Here is a 21,124-nt window from a genome sequence, read left to right on the forward strand (position 1 = left end):
CATCTGATGGATACAGTTCACTGAGATTCCTCACCAGTAGAAGATGCCTAAGCAGTACCTTCACAAAGGTGGAGGGTCTGTGGAGTGGGCTCAGACGAAACAGTCCTGCAGGACCAAACAGTTGTAATGTCCTTCCTGTCAGACCTGACTGTCATGGCAGGACTGCTCCGTGAATATGTGAACCGACCCCCACGTTGCACCTAGCAGATGCCAAGGACAGGCTGTCTGCACGCCAAGAGTGGTAACAGCCTTAGCCCTGGTGGAATGAGCTCTCAACCCTTACAGAGGCTGCTTCATGGCCAATGCGTATCAGATCTTAATGCGGAGCATTATCCACCTTGACAAAATCGTTTTCTGGACTGCTTTACCCTTTGCTTCCAAGAACCCCACAAAAAGCTGATTGTGAGCCCAATGGTCTTTAGTGTTTTCTATGGAAAAGCTTAAAGCTGTTTTAGGGTCCAGCAGATGGAGTCTCTCCCCCCTCGTTCAAGGGGTGAAGCTGGGCAAAGAACGTTGTGATGTGATGGATTTCCCAATGTGAAAAAGAGTCATAACTTTTGGCAAGAAAGCTGCCTTGGTCCTGAGCAAAGTTGGTCTTGAGAGAAAAAGTTTGTGTAGGGCACCTGCACTGAGAGAATGAGGAGCTCACTCATGTGATGAGCTGCAGCAGTTATCATGACAAGGAAGACAGTATTTAGGGTCAAAAGATGCCACCAACAGCTGCGCATTGGCTCTAAAGGAGTACAATTGAGAAATTTCAGAACCAAATTAAGGTTCCAAGGTGGCATCACAAATGGTCTGGGAGAGAACGTGTGTCAATCCTTTAAGAAGATGCCTCATTAGAGATGATTTAAACAAGGATGCTTGGTCCGGTAAATGTAGGAAGGCCGAAAGGGCCAATAAAGAACAGAAAAGTGTCCACGACAAGGTCTTGTTGAGGCAACGACAAAACAAATAAAATATCCAACCATTTAGCCTGCAAAGGGTCTGTTTTGTGGTCTCCACAATAGGCCACAAATTTGTCCCAGCACCAGGTGTTAACAGACTTTACTGCAAGGCGCCTAGCAGCCAGGGTGACATTCACAACTTTGGTAGGCAAATTAAACGCCACTCAATCTCCACGCAGGAAGGTGTCGATTGTGCAGATTCTGTTGTAGCGACAGAAGGTCCTCACAAGGTGGTAGCCCCACATGCTCAAAAGGTCCAGGCATCACATTATTTGGGCTTGTCATGCCCAAGCCCAAATAATTCAATTTTCCTGCATAGTGACTAGCCCCTGGTACCAACCTGGAGAAGACAGGCAGCCTTGTTTTAGGTGGGGCATCATTCCCTTGCACACTGGATTTCAATCTGAAAATTGTAAAACACCCAGGAAAGAGGAAGAGGAGCTCCAGATCCATGTCTGAAAGCACAGAATGAAAGGAACAGATGTCAGCACGCAGGGCTTTTATGCTGCACTGCTCCATCACTTCTGGGGCAGAAGGAAGCTAACATGGAGCTGCACTGCACCTCTGAGCGGTGTGTGGAAGTACTGCTATGAAAAGTTTCCGGATCCAGTCTGGCACGTGCAGCATATTCTGAAGGTGAGGAATTCATGGTTAGAGGTATCCATCTGAAATATAATTTTTTTGTCAGCAGTATTACATTGAAATAGAGAAAAGCAGTACAATAGTAAGGTACATAATGAACAAGTTACTTACCTTCTGTAATGCCCTTTTTGGGAGAGACTGTAGGAAAGTAGTATCTGCTTTCATGGTTACCCCCACTTTGTGCTGGTGGTATTCTGTTTTCTGACTAGTCTGACTGGGATCCTGCTAATCAAGACCCCAGTCACTGTTCTTCTTCCCTAAATCTGACAATGGGAAGTACTTTGATACCTTCCAGATTGGCTACTGGTGTAACCCTGTAAGTCCCAGGATAGGGAACTAAGGTACTAAGGGCATAGGTACACCAGGGGTCTCCCATTGACTGCAGCATGTATTATGCCACCCATGAGAAACCACTCACACTGTGACAACAAGCCTGTCATTGCAGCCTATGTAAAATGGTGCTAGCACCACGTACAACAGATATAAGTTGGCTTATATCTGAAGTCACTGCACTTAAAACGCAGAAGTCACCCCTAAGGCAGGCTCTTCAGTCCTGAGGGCAGGGTGCTTGGTTACAAGTGTGAGGGTGCCCCTGCATGAGCAGGGTCCTTCTACAAATCCTGGAGTCGATTCTTCAGGCATTGTAAGTGCCAGCCATTTAATACATATAGTGGACATCAAGTAAAATATGAGATGTCTAACTATATATTGGCTGCACCGAAACCAGTCATGTTTGGTATCAAACATGTTAAAATCCTACCGCAACACCGATTCCAGTGTTGGATGTAGGATTCCATGTACTCAGGGGCTACCCTAGGGTGCTCCCTTTTATTCCCAGTACCAGCCTTTTAGGATCTAACAGTAAGCTAGTGCTGCTGCTGACCACAGACACGATCCCGCCCTCCTGCTGCTGAGCTGAGCTCGAGCAGGGGAAGGCCGAACAATAGGTTTCCTGCCACAGAGAGGTGTGACTACCTCCCAGACCGGATTTAGTGTATTGGGCTGGGGTGGGGCCGCTTGCTAGCGCCACCAGACTGCTTTGACAGGCACATTTGGTACCCTCCTAGCATACTCCGGTTTGAGCCAGTACAGGGAGCCATTGGCTTCCGCTCTGGCGCTAAACTGGACAAAGGACATCCTAACCTCTGTCCATCCCCTCCTCTGGGAGGGATCCTTGAATCATCCCAACCCTTTCCCTAGGGTACTATAGGGCTTACCTATGGGTGGCTCTTCAGATTCGTCGTGGGACAAGATTCAAACCTGAAACCACTTCAACTTCAACCATCTGGGCACTTTGGACTTTGTTGGACTTTATCTAGGGCCCGAGACTGGACCAAGGAAGACTCCTGCTGCTCCTGGTCTCGTCGTCCTGCCAGTCTTTTGTATCATCTGTGCCTTTGCTTCATCCAGGCTCCTCACCAGGCCTGTGGGCATCAAAAACACCCGAAGTAATCTCCCTTGGAGTGAAGGAGTCACGCCCCTGAATCTGCAGGCACCGCAACCAAGCTGACCGGTCTGCTGTTCCTGACGTCCTATGTACTCCAAAAGGCTCAGCAACACAGGTGGTTGTTCTACAACTCCCTCGAGCCTGCACTGTCTTCTCACCAAGTTTGAGGCCACTGGAACAGAGCACCTGTGCACCGCGTTGACTAGTCGTTGCCAAGGCTTGTTGACTCTGTCCTCCAGAGATCTTGGGACTACAAGAAGCTCCAGTCTCTAGCATCTCTTCCTGCCAAGTTCTTCGTCCTCACCGCATCCTCTGCACTGTGAGCCTGCATCTTTGGTGAGCTGCTGGAGGGCCTGTGGGTCCTCTTGAGTGTCTTCTTTGGCTTTCCATGCTTTTTCAGTCCTTCCTCTGACTCTCCTGAATTTGATGAGTCCTTTAGGCCTTGCTGGTCCCAACACTGCACCTTCTTCGTTTACCAAGTCTGTGGCTGCTGCCAAGGATTGTTGGTGCTCCTGCCGGACACCCACCCCCTGGTTCTTTACTCCAGACGTGGGATAGCTCATGAACAGCTCCTGGTCTTCTGCAGCATCGCATGGTCCTTACAGCTGCAGCGACATGGTCACCGTCATCACTTCTGCATCTTCTGTCATCGGTCGTCATTGATCTTCCGTGCCTCCTGGTCACTTGCACATGAAATAGACTCTGTCCCCTCTGCTCACAGGAACTTATCTTCAGGTATCCATCCTTGGGTTCCACCGGACTCTTTCACTTCTTCACCAGCTGCATTTTTTATGAAGTCCTCCATTGTGGTCTACGGCGGTTTCTGATGATGTCACTTCGCACCTATGCAACTGTCTTCCTGGGTATTCTGGTTCCTGGGGGTATCCACAGGTGGGGTGACTCTCCAACCTTCCATCTTCCACGCGGTTTCTTCAGGGTCCACTGGAAAGGATCCTTCTTAAAAAATGCAACTGTGACTTTCCCATTGACTTGCATTGAGTACCCGGCTGGGTTTCCACTCTACAAACAGCCTCCGTGGGGTTCCTGGGTACTTACCTCGGGTGGTTCCCTGTGTCCCCACCTCTTCTGAGTCTCCTGGTCCCAGTCCTGACTTCAGTCGCAGTTCGCATTCCACTTCTTTGGTATATGGTTTGGTCTCCCCCTGGAGACCACTGTGTATTTGTGCTTACTTACCTGTTTTACATTTGAAATATTGTGTGTATTGTGTTGATATCTCCGAATAGGAGATATACCAATGTGTTAGTGTGTATAATAAATAATTTATATAACTACACTGTGCATTTTTCTTCGTTTAACCTACACTATATGATTAGTTTCAGTAAAACAAGCTGCTTAACATTCTTTCTGGACTAAGCCTGCAGGCTGTTCTCCACAGCTACCACTTAGAGAGCTTTCTATGGTTGTCTGGATTCATGCAAGGTGCTTCACTTAAATAAGTGTGTACCTTATACTGAGCCAACCTCCTACAGAGACTATCTAATTGCAGAGGCAAAAATGCGTACAGTAGGCCAGAGCTCCACTCGAGACTAAAAGCGTCTCTGAAAGAGAACCACCTTGGAAACTCCATTGCGCCGAACTGCTGGTCCTGTGTATTTTTGTCAGTGGTGAACAGATCTAACCAAGGCTCTCCCCAGTGCTGAACAAGACCTAGCACCACCTCCGGATGGAGACACCATTCGTGATCTGCTAGGCATATGCAGCTGAGTTCGCTCGCTCTGGCTTTCAGAGAACCCGCCAGATGTTGAACTACCAGGGATAGGTCATGCTGTTCCAGCCATGTCCAGTGACGCAGGGCCTCCTGACAAAGGATCCACGACCCCACCCCGCCCTGCTTGGTGAAGTACTACATGGCAGAAGTGTTGCCTGTGAACACTTGCACTAGCCTTCCCTGGATAGAGGGCAGAAAAGCTTTCAATGCCAATCGGATCACTCAGAGCTCCAACAGGTTGACCAGAGTCCTTTGATCTCCACCTCTCCCAGATGGCCGCCCCGTCCCAGGAGAGATGCATCTGTCATTACTGTCAGATCTGGTTGGGGAACGGAGAGGGGTCTGCTGCAGACTCAATCATGGTTTGTAGGCCACTATTGCAGGTCCTTTGCAGTTCCCTCCGACATCTGGACCATGTTGGAATGATTTCCCTGATGCTGCGTCCACTGGAACTTCATGTCCCACTGCCGAGCCCACATATACCAACGAGCACTGCAGGAGGCCATGAGACCCAGCAGCCCTAGAGTAAGTCTCACCGAAATCCAAAATAGAGGCTGAAACATTGGCATCATAGCCTGAATATACTGAACTCTCCATTTGGGAGGATAGGCCCGAAACTACACTGTGTCCATAACGGCTCTGATGAAAGGGAGCCTCTGAGAGGGAGTCAGGTGTGACTTATGCACACTAATAGTGAATGCTGGAGATACGCAGCAGTCTGGAGGTGGGGGACAGCAGCCTGGAGAGAGCCCACCTTTAACAGCCAGGCGTCGAGATAGGGGGAAGACTGGAACACCTGATCACCGCAGATGAACTGAAACCACTGCCATCACTTTGGTGAACATCCAAGGGAGCTGGTGAGCCCAAAAGGGAACACAGCAAACTGAAATGCTCATGGCCCACAGTGAACTGCAGTTAATGTCTGTGAGCAGGGAAGATCGGAATGTGGAAGTATTCGTCCTGCAAGTCCATCGCCACCATCCATCAAATGTAGGTGGCATGGAGGAAGTGGTAATTTTGAAGGGGAGGGAGAGGCCCCTTCTAGCTGGCTGCCTAAAGATGAGGTGCATGGCCTCAAAAAACTCTTTCAATTGGGTGGAGGTCACTCTGGCTCTCGGAAAATCGGGGAGGCACGGAGCCAGCCCTGGTGCAGCCTCAACTGAGGAGCCAGGCCTTGAGTGCCAATGCTCCCTCATGTCATTGGCCGACGGACTTGGGCTCAGTTGGTCCTGATCTTTTTCAGAACTCGGGGCAGGAGAGGTATCTGAAAGGCATAGAGGAGTCCAGAGTTTCACCCTAGGAGTAACACGCTTCACAGTAAGCGACACCTTGGAAACTCACAAGAACTGCTGACATTGCACGTTCTTGCCAGTGGCAAATAAATCAAGTCAAGTTTCTTGCCATTTGCAGAGGAGACCTTGAGCCACTGCCATTTATTATGTGTCTACGGCTAAGCTTGTCCACCCTGACATTCACAAGATCCTGCCAGGTGGTTCAACATTAGGACAACATTAGGACAATTCTTTGACAATCCAGCCTTTCCAGTAATGTAGCACTTACTGACACAGGGTCCATGATCCCTCCCCACTCTGTTTATTATCAAATGCTGGTGGAATTGTTTGTAAGCACCAGTACCAGCCTCTCTTTAATGGGTGGAAGGTGGGTTTTCAATGACAAGCAGATGTTCCTCAGCTCCACACGGTTAGTTAATATGGAGCCTGGATGCTGCCTGAGACCTCTGACCTCCAACTCTCCCTGGTGGCAGCCCTAACCTAGAAGTGACGCATCGGTTACCACTGTCAACTCTGGATGTGGTAGGGAGAGAGGCCTGCCACTGACACTATTGGGGTCCAGTATCCACCACTGCAGATCTTTTGCAGTACCCTCCGAAATCTGGATGTGGTTGTAGAGGTCCCCTTGGTGTTTAGAAAGAATCACTGGAATCTGCCTCCAACTGGGTGGCTGACTCAACTAAGGGCAAGCTAACGGGGTTTGGCAGGTGCAGCTTTGGAAGTGGGGGCGGGAGGCGGTAATTAGATTGACTAGAGAACTGTCCCTGACCACGGGGTTGTGTTTGCCATGGCTTTGACTGCAAAACCTCTGGACACTTTGCTGGGGCTGAAATAGCTGGTGGTATGAGGTACTTCTGCCATAACCGCAAAAGGAACGGTAGGGTTGATGTGGCTAGCGAGGTGGGGCAGATAAGCCCAGGGAGTGTGCTGTCACCCTGCTCTCTTTGATGCACTTCAGAGTAGAATCTGTTTTGTTCCCAAAAAGGGGCATTCCATCAAAGGGCATCCCCCAAAATACCGGTCGATTGTAGCCAGGCATTGCGATTAATTGCGACACAATTGCCGATGTCTCGCCCAATGGAATCTGCAATATGTAGGTCACAATGGATTGACAATTTGATAGTGTTGTTGCTGTCCTATGGCTTGGGTCAGTACACGGCACAGGTCTTCCAGGATTCCTGGGAGGATCTGAATCTCGGAGAGCGTGGGAACAGCGGCCCAGCAGGCAACTGGGTTTAACTGACCTTATAGCCAAACTAGGGACAGAAAATACCCTCTTCCAAAAGGTCTCCTCTCATTTGGACTCCCTACATGGGGGAGTACTCAGCAACGTTTTTTATTCGCCCAACTGGTGGAAACCCTCACCAACAAACTTTCAGGAGTGGGGTGTTGAGACAAAAGGCAGGGTCATCGGGGGCTGGCCATGGCATCTCACAATTTGGCAATTGAAGGGGGATGCAGAATAAGGGTTGGCCGAGGCCCCTAGAAGGGTATCAGCGAGTGCCTCATTAAAAGGAAGTGGGGGCTCAATAATAGTTTGCCTTACTTGAAGTACTTCAATAAGGCCATTGGTTTTGACCTTTAATGTAGGGAGCTGGAGGTCAAGGATTTTGGCGGACCGCAAGATAACCACCACAAAAGAAGTGGCATGACCAGGGCGTGAGAGAAGGCCAGAATCAGGAGGTCATCATACTGGTTTTCTTCTTTGTAGGGTTAGTCAATTTCATCTCCTGCATCACAGTCATTGTCAAAATCTTTATCAGAGCAGGAATGTAATTGATGCGATCTCCCTTATAGAACGGTAAGGTGAGCAAGTTGTGGATTGGGGGAAACCGATCACGGTCAAGGTTGAAGCAGCGCCGACTCAGAGAAGTTGAGCACAATGGGCACTTTGTATTCTGGCGCAGATGAAGTTAGATTAAGAGTAGACGTGCCGGAAACTGGTGTAGCTTGTGGAGCTAGAGGAGGAGTAGGTGCGGGAGCCAGGAGAAAGCTTGTGGCTTGGAATCTGGAGGGTTCAACTGGCTCTGAGGGTGAACCCCCCAGCAGTATCCCAAATGGAATGCATCTGAGTTCCCCGGGGCCCACAGGCAAACCAGGGGAGTCTATAAGGATCTAAAGTGTCAGAGCATGGCCTTGCCGAACTCTTCCATCTGCATCCGTGTTGCAAACAGCCCTGGAAACATAGGTTGTTTTGGGATGGGCTCAGATGTCAACCGACTTCGGGAGTGAGAATGAGATGCATGGCGATGCCCTCATGCCATGACAGGCGTGCGAGAGTGGCAGAAAGGTGCCGAGTCCCACTTAGAATTATGTTATTTCTAGGCCTGGGCGTAGTTCGCGAAGTAGCACTTCGCGAAGCTACGCAAAGTGAAGTTCGCACTACGCGAGCTACGCGTAGCACTTCGCGAACTGCGTAGTACCTTGTTCGCACTGTGCCAGATGTCGTTTTCAATGATTGCACAGTGCGGACAAGCAACCGGCACTGTGCAATCATTGAAAATGGCATCTTGCACAGTGCGAGCTGTAATTTTCTGCTGCTCGAGTAGATTTTTACTCGAGCTTCAGCTTTCTCAACGCAAACTGGTAGTTTCTCATCGCGAGCGGTCGCGAGCATACGCGACCACTCGCAATGAGAAACCTGACCTCCTCGCGTTGGGAATCTCGCCGGGAGGTTTATTTTCCATGCTCGCGATCGCCAACTTGAAGTTGCTGATCGCGAACAAGGAAAAAGTCTCGCCGGGATGTCATTTTGCTTGCTCGCGGTCGCCAACTTGATGTTAAGGACTGCGAGCAAGCAAAAAATGACCGCAGCACTACGCAACACTACGCTACGCGTGTTCGCACTGTGCTACGTGCAGTTCGCGTAGTGCGAAGTAGCGCGAACTTCGCAAACTACGCGAGCGGAGCGTAGTGCTTTGCCCAGGCTTAGTTATTTCTTTGACTTACCTGATGATTCACAGTGCAGCGCGAAATGGCCTCAGGATTGACTACTATACCGCGAACAATATCGACACTTGGGTTTGGACCAGTTGAGACAAGGAGTATTGCTTTGCTTAGCACATAGAGTTTTGGTTTGCCGTCACTAACGCCTTTAGGGTTCATTGATGCATAGTCACTGCAGGCCTTGGAGTCGTGACTAAACCCCAGGCACCACGGGCTACCCTGATGAGGATCTGTCACACACATTTGCTTGAGAAAGTGTTTACAGGGGTTATAACCTGTCATTTTGGGAGATGACCTTTCCTTTGCATGCTGTAAAATTTGTGCGGTGAAGGGTCTCAAAGAGACTATAGGTAGGTCTGGATCCACATCTGATGATGGCATACGTGGACGACACCCAGTTACTATTCACCTGGAAGGGAGAGGTGTGCTCGGTATCTCAGGCACAAACTTGCCTTGCCTCAGTTTTTAATTGGATGGCGGAGGCAAAGCTTAAGTGTAATGAAGGGAAATCGGAGGTTCTACTATTTGGTATGTTCCCTCCGAATTTCCGAGAGCAACTTTGGCCACCTGAATACCCCTGTCCAATATCTTCCGAGAAATCGGCAAAGAATCTTGGGGTTTGGTTTGATGAGCGTCTCTCGTTTGAGATACACATCAAGAGGGTGGCTGGTAGCTGCTTCGGTTTGCTTAAATCATTTAGAAGTTTTTTCCCCCTTCCACCAATAGCAGCGAGACAAACACTATGCGCACTGATTATGTCCCGTTTAGATTATGCTACTGCCCTTTTCTCTGGTATTCCGGGCTATATGTTAAAGAAACTGCAGGTAGTCCAGAATACTGCTGCTAGATTATTATCTGGGCTGTCCTCTATGGACAGTGTACAGAGCCAGCTCCGTTTGCACCACTGGCTACCAGTAGCCGCTAGAGTTAAATTTAAGCTACTGATTTTGGCCCACCGGGCACTTCATGGAAGTGGGCCTGTCTATCTTCAGAAGCGGATCGCTTTTTATGTACCTGGGTGGGCTTTGCGCTCCGCGTCCTTATATTTTGTTCATGTCCCTCGCTTTAAGCGACAGAGGATCGGAGGTGGCTCCTTCACAGTGAAGGCAGCTACTGCATGGAACACACTTCCGCTGAGTTTGCGTACCATCCAGGATTTGTGGGGGTTTAGGAAAAAACTGAAAACCTTTCTTTTTGTTTGATGATGAGCACACTACCTTTATAGATTCGCGCCGGGACACTGAGTAGCTGTGTGCGTAATAAATGCATATAACATAACATCTGGTGGAAAGGAATGAAAGGAACGGACATCAGTGCATATGAATGGGGCCTATTTAAGCCCTGCAAGTCATTTTTTGAGCGGAACAGCGTCTAGTGGAAAAAGTTGCGTAGCTAGTCTGACGCCTGGTGAATAGTGAAAAGGTGAGGAATCTGCAGTCAGAAGTCTCTATCAGAAATACACACAAATTTGTAACAGGTAGCATTTCAGTGAAAGAGAATAAGGTGAGGGTGTGACTAATAATTGTAGGAGGCACGGAGGCCACTGGAGCGGAGCCTTTGTGTGGCATTAAGAATTAGGCATAATGTGTAAATAGTGGTGTAACGGACAAGAGCTATTAATGTGAGGTCAGCAACAGTGGGAAGTCCACATTATCGGCAGACATGAACAAAGTGAACATTGTTAGGGCAGGTTTAAAAGGTGATCCTTTAGTTTGGCTTTAAAGATTGGCAATGAACAATAATGAAACAAAGACGGCACAAATATATGGAATAGCAACTTAATAAACTAATTGGAATTTTATGCATTCTCATAAGCATAAAATTAAACATCACCAACCAAAATGTCCCTCCTAGAACTTTCAACTTTATGAATAACAGAGAGTTGCACTTAACTTATTGTGTCATCTTTCCACAGCAGCACTTCAATCAACAGTCACATTTAGGATGAAGTTTAATAAAGTCACCAAGAAAAAAGATATTTTGAGATGAAGTCTGGGTTAAATTTTATGTAGAAATAATAAAAAATGTATTTTACTGTCAGATGGAGTGCTTCGTTTGTCTTAAATCAGTCACAATAATGTAAAAATTACTTCAGTTAATAGAAGGGGAGCGTTAAGCTGGCGTTACCGTGGTGGAGTTATGGATAAATTATTTGGACATTCCTGGTACACAGTGAGGCTATGGCCCTCAGTTCTCTGGTGGTTGTGCCAGGGCAAAGCTGGTGGAGCTCATGAAGGAGTAAGAGGGATCCACCTGGGGAGTCGCAGGTTACTGGGTGGCACAGCTGTGGTAACATTAGCTGTTCGTGAACAGACACTGGCTGGGGGTAGGAAACAGACTACAAAGCCTCTGAAGGAGAAGCACTGGCCACAGCGTCCCTGGCTGGGGACAAGGCTGCAGTGTAAGTTGGGGAAGGGCACATATGGTGCAGAGCCTGTGATGGATGGACGGGGCTTAGAGAGCCCTGGTGAAGAAAGTAAGCTCAGGCTTTAGTGACCATAATTGCCGAGGGATTGTCAGATATGGTGTTCTATGTGATAGGGGTGCACAGGCTAGAGTACCAGTGCTGACGGCACAGCCTAAAGCGGCCCTTTCCCTGGGGTAATCTGGGTGAGATGCCTCTGGTTAAGTGCAGGTGGCTTACACTGTAGTTCCCCCTGGTGGGATGTGGCATGTCTTGTAGTGCCACTGGTGAGAGGGGACATTGGTTTCAAGCCAAAGATGAAGGCAGAGGGCAAGGCCTGCAATGCTACCAGGCAGGGTGGGAATGCAAGACCCAGGCTGCGGAGGCCCTGGCTGAGGTTGGCCACAAGGTTGCACATCTCCAGGTATGAGTGACAATGGCTTGTGAGGCATAGATTGGAGAACCACTGGCTTGTGCAAATATAATGCCACTGGTGGGTGGGCACAGGTTTCAAATCCCATGGCAGAGAACAGAGACGAAGTCCCTGGTGAGGGTTACAGTGACCATGGTGGGGGGTACACGCTGCCAAGCTATGGTTGGAATACAGTATGCATTTCCATTGGTGAAAGAAGGCACAGACTGCAGACTACCTAATGGTGTAGAAACCAGATGCAATGCCCCTGGTTATGGGCCAGGGCTCAGAATATTGAGCCTTTGGGTATGATTGTGAGTCGACCTGGCTGCAGTGCCCCTCATTCAGGAGGTGTTCCAGGCTCAAGTTCCTCTGGTGGAATTTGGTTAACAAGCTGCAGAGTTTGAAAAGGAGTACTAGCAGCAGAGTATTTGGTTAGTAACACATAGCTGTAGCGCTCCCAGCGGTGCAGTGTACAGGCATCAGTTCTCGGATAGAGTTTCCTCAATGGGGCATTGGAGGAGAAGGTTACACACTCTCCAGTTTCTTTGGGGTAATGAAGTGACTGCATTAACCCCAGGATAAGCATAAATGGGTCCCTGGGGAACACTTACTGCAACAAATTATGAAACACAGACATTGAGTGATCAAGCACACAAATCTTGAGAAAGTATTTCAGTGGTGTTCTGGGTATCAGTAGGAAAAAATAATTTCATGGAGAGTGAATTAAAACCCCAAAACGTTGAATTAGATTAGATTTTTATTAACATATTTTACAATGTTGATTATATTTCATTGTGTACTTTTCTGATGTAGTATAAAGATTAATTTAGCTTCTACAGTAATGTACTGTACTTAAATGACCATTCACAAAAGATATCACACAGTAGATGTTTTAGTAATAGTATTAATCCACACACACACATTTTTTGCATGTACTTGTTAATCTGTAAATCCGGATTCATAAAAATCAAACTCAAAGTTCAAAATCATTTGGGGGCTGAAAAGAGAATGTGTGCGTGTATCAGAGAGGAAGGGCAAAGAAATAAACGTTGGAAAACTATGAGAAACAAAGAGAGAAAATGAAAATCAGAATTAGTGTTCAGCAGCATGCATCAATGTATTCAAGTACAATTCCCACGCAAGTGTTTTTCTGAACTGCTACCTGACGTCTTAGCCAGTCACAGAAAACATTGTAAAATATCCAGCTCTTGAAGTTAAGGCTAATAATTTCACTTCACATCCATGTGCACACACATAAAACATTCCAATTTAAATAATACACTGTGATCAAATGCTTGAGACACTATCTCTTTTCATTAGATTTCTAGACCAATTCAGCCATTCAAGTCCATGAGCCCTGTAATAACGTTATGCTGGAGTTGTAGATTATTTTGTTCATTCACAATATTTACAAAAAATGGCCTGGCATCCATGAGCATTGTAACATTATAATCTTTAAACTATATTCAAATAAATTAGTACTTTTGCAGAATACTTAAGCGTCCGATTTGTGAATACGTTTAACTTCACATTTTACAGCAGTTTTATGAAATAAAACAATATCATTTTTAGCATATTTGGGGTAGGTTTAAAAACGTTTAGGACATTTAAAAAAATAACGAATATCAATTGTGTTCGCCTCTACCAGTTTTGCAGGCAACCTCCCTTCCTCTGCTTTTATGCTTTCTTCTATGCAATGTTTTTGTGCGGTACGCACAAAAGGGCACACAAATATAATAGGTCTAATGGACAAGCAAGTGCACTTCATTCTACGACACGTGGCATTTACTTTTTTCCACTCACGTTTTACTAAAGAAAAAAAAATGTCAGGAACTCTGTAATCCAGCATTATAAAATATTATAATGTGCTCAATAATTTTGTTAGAAAACATTTGCAGCATTAAATGTAGCTGTAAATGTCCCTGTCTAAAGACTGCATGGAGTTAACACAATCAAAAGATTTCAGATCTCTTAGGCATTCTTAATCTGAGAAGGATGCACTGATCACTTCAACAGGGCCACCTCTGCTGAGCTCTTTTTCAATTTCAAGAAATATAGCCCTATGAGCAGTGATGACACTGCACAAGCACAATAGAGAGGAACCCCTTGAGCTGACACGAAGGGACCAAACATATGTTTCATTTTAAATAGAACATGTACCTTTGTAATTCAATCGTTCTAAAACTCTCATCTGGTGGTTCATGAGAAGCAGGCATCCAAGACTGTAGTTAGGGCCTGCTGTGTCGGGTGTCTTACACAATCTGTAAGTGAAATACATGTATGCTTCTGTTTATTTACTCGCTAGTTGTGGCCACATCCACTTCTAGAGGATAGAACTTGGCAAAATCCACCAAATCCTGCATTATGATAGGAGCAGCATACTACATTATATTACAGCCAGTTTGTGCCTCTTCGCCTATTGAGAATATCCGAAATTCCTGAGAACAAAATAGGTGTGCAGCAAAGCCTCAACGCTTTTGGTAGACACCTTAATAAGAGAGACATACATGTATATTTTGTAAAGATCTGTTTTAGACATCTGTTACTATACAGTATATCACATAAGCAACCATTTGTTTTACAATGATTCTATAAGTACACATAAATACATAGTGACAATCCTATATGAACACAAAGAAGGCCGAAGCAAACATACACAATGATGCTGGTAAATGTCACTAAAGTTGTTAAATTCATCTCAATACTCCGCTCCCTTTCACACATGGTGAAACAGGACACACTGATCTCTCACTGTTGTGCTTTATTTTTAATGCTGAGTCCTCCTTTCTTCAAATAATGAAGCTTTCACACCAGTAACGCACTCTTTTACATAGGAGTATCATTATTACTATCTTAATAGCACCTAACTACAGGATGGTCATCTAATTTCATGGATATTTTCTTCTCTAGTTAGTCTTTCAAAGGAACAGATAATTTCTGCCCTTTCCTAACAGTCCAAGCTTATGGCTGAAGTTGCATACGGAGTTACGTCAGTGACACAGAGTGACCGTACAGCAGATGAATTACAATCCATTGTAATGAAGTCCCCATCTTTTATTGATGTGATCAAACGTGTGCGTCACCCATTGTTGCTCCAGAACATTGTACCTCTCTTTGCAGATATAAAGAGGCTTACCGCGCCTGAATGGGAAGGAACAAACATAGCATTAAAAAATAATAGTGTTGTTGTAGAAAACTTTATTTTGTTTATATATGACGTGCAGCTGGGTTATGACACTTTCCAATGCTGTCCTTTTAGATACAATTTAAATGGATTTTTCCAGATTCTATTACAGATGTGAGTTTTGAGAGGCTCATTTACTTTCTCAAACTAAAATATCTGTAGCACAGTTTCATGAGGGGCTCTATTAGAATATTTAACATTTATGTTCTGGATCGATTGTTCCTTCTGCAAGGTCTTTACCAGAGTGAGAGGTTCCAATAAGTAATTTGATTTATCCAAGAGAAACCTGCAAAGCATGTTTAACCATTGAGCACTTGGTAGACTGAGCCATGGTTTCAACCGCTTCCTGTACATCCTTGCAGATTAGAAACTTGTAGAACCAAAGAAATGAACAACCATTCAATTGCAATCCTCCCCATAATATTAGCCATTGGAGGGCAGCAAGTTTAGGGAAACATTGAAAAGACATTCTGATTGCATATTACACAAATCATAATCACATGTATTCTAGTAGTGATTGAAGCTTGACAATATTAATGTGAGTTACAAATGTATGGAACTTCAGCTAAATCAGTAAAAGGTTTTGACAATTGAAGGTAAAAAAACACACAATAAACTTGGCTAAGCGAACTGCTTTTAGAGACATTTGAGCGCACTACTGAGAAGGAATTAATTGAAACCGTTTCAAAGGGAAGAGGGTGTGACATTCATGTAAGAAGCTTTTTAACTTTAAAAAGTGTAAGCCGTTCTAGAATAGCTCTGTTTGTCAAACTTTCAGTTGCCTTCATATATTATCCAATATCTCTACTTCTCTTTTAAAATATTTTTTGCCTACAATGAATTTCTTTATGCATTTAAATATAAGTTTATTTCGTTGATTGATTAATTTTGAAATAATTGTGTTAAAAGATGTTTAACTAAAAACAACTTCTTACTTGAAAATAAATGTAGTTATGGTTTTGTACTGTATAAATTCGAATCAGCAAAGCAAAGATACAGCTCTAATTAGCAAACAAGTTATTCTCAATCATGGATCATCTATCTTTCCAAGATTCAACGGCTCGTGATGTTTCTCACATTCTACTCACTCCATAACAAAACCTGATAAGGGAGTTTCCACCTGCATCGCTGTGAGAAAGAACTAGCTTCCATTGCATGACTTGGGATCTGAAGTTGGAATACTTCAGAAGAGTAGCTCTTCCTGTTTTGTCATGACCTATTTATAAGATATAAAAGAAGAATGACCACAATTCTGTTGTCCCTCCACTACCTAAATAAAATCCCTTTCATTCAGCTCTACTTTTAAGCTGGCTAATACGCTGGCTAGGCAAATAGATCCATGAAGTGGAAAATACTGCCATATCATATTCTGCAAATTTCTCAGATGTAAGTAAGTTATCCCCTTGCACAGGTTTCATGTTTCCAGATCACAGGCTATCACTACAACTTTTCCACATTACTTTGCGGTTCAGGGCATATCCCGCCCATCAATGATATTACAGGTTGGGAGCAGGGAAATATGAAGTATAATTTCAAATCAAAAACAGCCAATACCCACTTCTCCGAGAACTTGCTAAGCACTGAGGCTGTTCTGACAATAAGATAGTTTCTCAGATAAAAAAAAAAATGTTGTCTCTTATGGAATAACTTTAGATAACTAGGTAAAATGATAATGCAGGCTAAAAGAAAATGTCTAAAAAGAACTATTGATGGACAGAATGCAGAACAATGTCATACATTCACACCAGTACAGAGATCTGGGCCTAAATTCATCGTTTTTTTTGCTCACCATGCAATTCTAGTTTGGGAAGACATGGCTTGGCAGTTCGGGCTGGACTGTTCCCATGAGGCACAGGGTCAAGACTGATTTGCATATGGCCATGTCTGAAATGGGGTGGCGTGGTGAGCAAAACAACGATGGATTAAACCCGGATCTGTGACTGAGGGTGAATGTTTTGCCAATGTGCAACATTCCGTCCATCATCTTGTGTGTTTTGCCGTTCGCCCTATGTGGGAAGGGTATGCCCAGACGTGGGTCCCATGGTTACTACGTCGCTGGAGTCAAGCTATCCTGGCTGAAGAGGGGTGAAACCCCGAAACTGGTCCTAGGATGCTTGATTCCGGTCCAGGGAAGACATGGCTTGGCAGTTCGGGCTGGACTGTTCCCATGAGGCACAGGGTCAAGACTGATTTGCATATGGCCATGTCTGAACTGGGGTGGCGTGGTGAGCAAAACAACAATGGATTAAACTCGGATCTGTGGCTGGGGGTGAATGTTTTGCCAATGTGCAACATTCCGTCCATCATCTTGTGTGTTTTAAAAGAAAATGTCTACCTTTGGCAATAATATTTCTGGTGGATATTATATCTTCCTGCATATTCTTCACCTTATGAGTGAGTCCCAAAGCTACACCCTTCGCGAGGTGGAACGGAGTAGTGCTAATGAACAAGTTACTTACCTTCGGTAACGATATATCTGTAAGAGACCTAGATTAGTTATAGATTCCTTACCTTAGAATTACCCCAGGCGTCAGACTGGATCCGGAGAATTTATCATCAGTACCCCCTGCGAGTCGAAAGGTGGCGTAGGTCAGCTCCACGATCCTCGTTGGCGTCGTGGTCGCCGGGATGACGTGGTGGTAGCTACTTCGACGCCACCCTTGTGCGCTGACGTTAGTTCTTTTATACAACATTACACGCCAGAAGCGCAGAGCCATGCAAGACACTGACAACAGGTAAACAAAACTAGGGCCCTGAAAGGAAGTCCTTAACTTTAGAAATCGATTTGCAGAATGGGGAGGATGGGTGGAGCGGTAAGGAATCTATAACTAATCTAGGTCTCTTACAGATATATCGTTACCGAAGGTAAGTAACTTGTTCATCTGAAAGAAACAATTAGTTATAGTTTCCTTACCTTAGTATAGATACCCGGGCAATAACAACCGGGGAGGTGGGTCTGCAAACCAAGTTCAAACCAGAAAGTCCTGGAGAACAGAACGGCCAAAGAAGCTGTCTCTCCGGACTTGGCTGTCCAGGCAGTAGCGTTTTGTGAACGTGTGCAGCGATGCCCACGTAGCTACCTGACAGATGTCAGTAAGGGGGACTCCACGTCCCAAAGCAGTGGTAGCTGCCGTCGCCCTGGTGGTATGTGCGCGCAGTCCCACTGGAGGCTCCTTCGTTGCCAAAGAATAGCAAGCTTTAATGCACAAAATTAACCACCTAGAGATGGTCCGTTTATGCACGGCCCGACCTTTCCTGGCGCCCACGTTACCAACAATGAGCTGGTAATCCACCTGGAATTGTTTTGTGCGATCCAAATAAAAGGAAAGCGCACATTTTGGATCCAGACGGTGGAGCCTCTCTTCCTCCTTAGAAGGATGCGGAGGCAGGAAGTTGTACAATTTATGGTTTGACCAATGTGAAAAGAAGTAACCATCTTGGGAAGATATGAAGGTATGGTTCTGAGGACGACCTTGTCTGGATGAACAGACAGAAAAGGAGGCTTGGAAGAAAGTGCTTGGAGCTCACTCACCGTGCGAGCAGAGGTGATCGCAACCAGAAAGGCATTCTTTAAAGTAAGTCTGAGAGGACAGTTATGAAGCGGCTCAAAGGGAGCGCACATAAGGTAGGTAAGAACCAAGTTTAAGTCTCACTGAGGCATTAAGAACGGAACAGGAGGAAAAAGATGAGTAATGCCCTTAAGGAAGCGATTTACAACAGGTGACTTGAAAAGAGAAGGCTGATCAGGAAGCCTGAGAAAGGCTGAAATGGCTTAAGGGTGCCCAGAGCAGAGCCCTGCTGGGCCACAGAAAGGAGAAACAAGAGAACCTCAGAAAGAGGGGCAGAAAGGGGATCCACAGCTTTTGCTGGGCACCATGCCACAAATGTGTTCCATCTGCAGGCGTGTACCGTCTTAGTGGAGGGACGCCTGGCTGCCAAGATAACATCACAGACTTCGGGAGGAGGGTCAAAGGCTGTCAACTGTCACCGCTCAATCTCCACGCAAGGAGGTGGAGGCTGGACAGGTTCAGGAGGATAACCGTTCCCTGCTGCTGCGACAAAAGAGCCCCCGATGGGGCAGTCTGATCGGCGGATCGATAGCCATGCTCCGGAGCTCGGGGTGCCACAATCTTCGTGCCCAATCCGATGCCACAAGAATGACTTGGGCCCTCTCGCGCTTGATCTTCTTCAGCACTCGGGGCAGAAGTGGTATGGGCGGAAAGGCGTATAGAAGACCGCAACTCAACTCGCGATGAAAAGCGTCAGCTAGCGAGTGCCGCCTTGGAAATTCCAACGCACAGAATAGCTGACATTGCGCGTTCTCTTTGGTGGCGTATAGATCTAACCAAGGCTCTCACCACTGCTGAAAGAGACCTTGCACCAACTCCAAGTGAAGACACCATTCGCAATCCATCATGCACCTGCGGCTGAGTTCGTCCGATCTGGTGTTCAGAGACCCTGCCAGGTGTTGAACCACCAGGGATATGCCCTGATGTTCCAGCCATGTCCAGAGACGGAGAGCCTCTTGACATAGGGTCCACGACCCCACCCCGCTATGTTTGTTGCAGTACCACATGACATTGGTGTTGTCTGTGAACACCTGCACTACTCTTCCCCGGACAGAGGGAATGAATGCTTTTAGTGCAAGACGGATCGCCCAAAGCTCCAGAAGGTTGATGTGGAGCTCAGACTCAGCCAGGGACCAGAGAACTCTGATCTCCGCCTCCCCCATGTTACCGCCCCATCCCCGAAGTGATGCATCGGTCACCAATGTGAACTTTGGTTGGGGAAAGGAGAGGAACCTGCCATCAATCCAATCCTGGTTCGTTAGCCACCACTGCAATTGGTGTGCAGTGCCCTCCGAGATCTGAACGCAATCGGACAGGTTCCACTGATGTTGAGCCCACTGGAACTTCAGGTCCCACTGCAGAGCCTGCATGTGCCAGCTGGCATGGTCCACCAGCAGGATGCAGGAGGCCATTAGGCCCAGTAGCCTGAGTCATCCTGACCGAAACCCGAAATAGAGGGTGAAAGATCGGAATCATAGCCCGAACATCCCAGACTTGCTGTTCGGGGGGTGGGGGGGGGATAGACCCTAAACTGCGTAGTATCCAGAACTGCTCGGATGAAGAGAGGCTTCTGAGAGGGAGTCAGGTGCGACTTCGGCACGTAGATAGAGAACCCCAGCAAATGCAGGGGTTTGGCTGTAGTCTGGAGGTGGGAGACGACAGCCTGGGGCAAGCCCGCCTTCAGCAGCCAGTCATCGAGATAGGGGAAGACAGGAACCCCTGATCTGCGCAGAGGAGCTGCGACCACCGCCATCACTTTCGTGAACACCCAAGGGGCGCTGGTAAGGCCAAAGGGGAGCACGGTAAACTGAAAGTGCTCGTGGCCCACCCTGAACCGCAGGTAATGCCGGTGGGGATGTGAAAATAAGCGTCCTGCAAGTCGAACACTACCATCCAGTCTCCAGGGTCGAGGATCACTAGGACCTGAGCTAGCATCAACATTTTGAACTTCTTCTTGAAGAAGCAGTAGATGTTCCTGAGATCATAGATTGGACGCAGGCCTCTGTCCTTCCTGGGCACCAGAAAGTAGTGGGAATAGCAACCATGACCTACTTCTGGGACATGAACTCGCTCGCAGGCTCCCTTGGCCAGGAGTGCCGAAACCTCCTGTTGGAGAAGGACCAGATGATCCTCTGACATGCGATGGTACTGAGGTAGCATGGATGGAGGGGTAGTCTCGAAGGGGAGGGAGAAGCCACTTCGGAATATTTGCAAAACCCACCTGTCCGATGTGATGGTGCACCAGTGGCGGAGGTGATCGCGAATCCTGTCGCCCACTCGTGACTGGTGGCCCTGAAAGGTCAGACTAGGAGTGTTTGGAGGCTGCTGCAGAGGGGGCTGTGGTGGACTGGCCCGCCCGCTGGCCCTCAGAACCACGGCGGTGGTTCCCACGTCCCCGGCCAAGCCGGGGCCGAACAGCTTGCGCTGGCCTCTGGGTAGGATGTGGCAGGGCACCCCTTCCGCAGCCACAAAAGGGGCAAAAAGCAGACTGCGCAGGGTGGGTGGTGGAGAGGCCCATGGACCTAGCTGTAGCCCGAGAGTCCTTAAAG

The 21,124-nt window shown here is 46.9% G+C and overlaps 1 protein-coding gene across 7 annotated transcripts in view; it reads right to left on the reverse strand.

Moving 5' to 3' along the window:
- Positions 1-12,566: 12,566 nt before the first annotated feature.
- Positions 12,567-21,124, reverse strand: part of UBR3 (ubiquitin protein ligase E3 component n-recognin 3) — a 2,077,978-nt gene continuing 2,069,420 nt past the window's right edge. For all 7 annotated transcript variants that reach the window (XM_085645338.1, XM_085645337.1, XM_085645336.1 and 4 more), the window contains one exon: positions 12,567-14,963. In XM_085645338.1, coding sequence (XP_085501464.1) covers positions 14,846-14,963 — 118 coding nt within the window. In that variant the 3' untranslated portion in view covers positions 12,567-14,845. The remainder of the gene's footprint in view (positions 14,964-21,124) is intronic.

Source organism: Triturus cristatus, chromosome 3_1, assembly GCF_964204655.1.
Source record: "Triturus cristatus chromosome 3_1, aTriCri1.1, whole genome shotgun sequence".
NCBI classification, from domain to species: domain Eukaryota; kingdom Metazoa; phylum Chordata; class Amphibia; order Caudata; family Salamandridae; genus Triturus; species Triturus cristatus.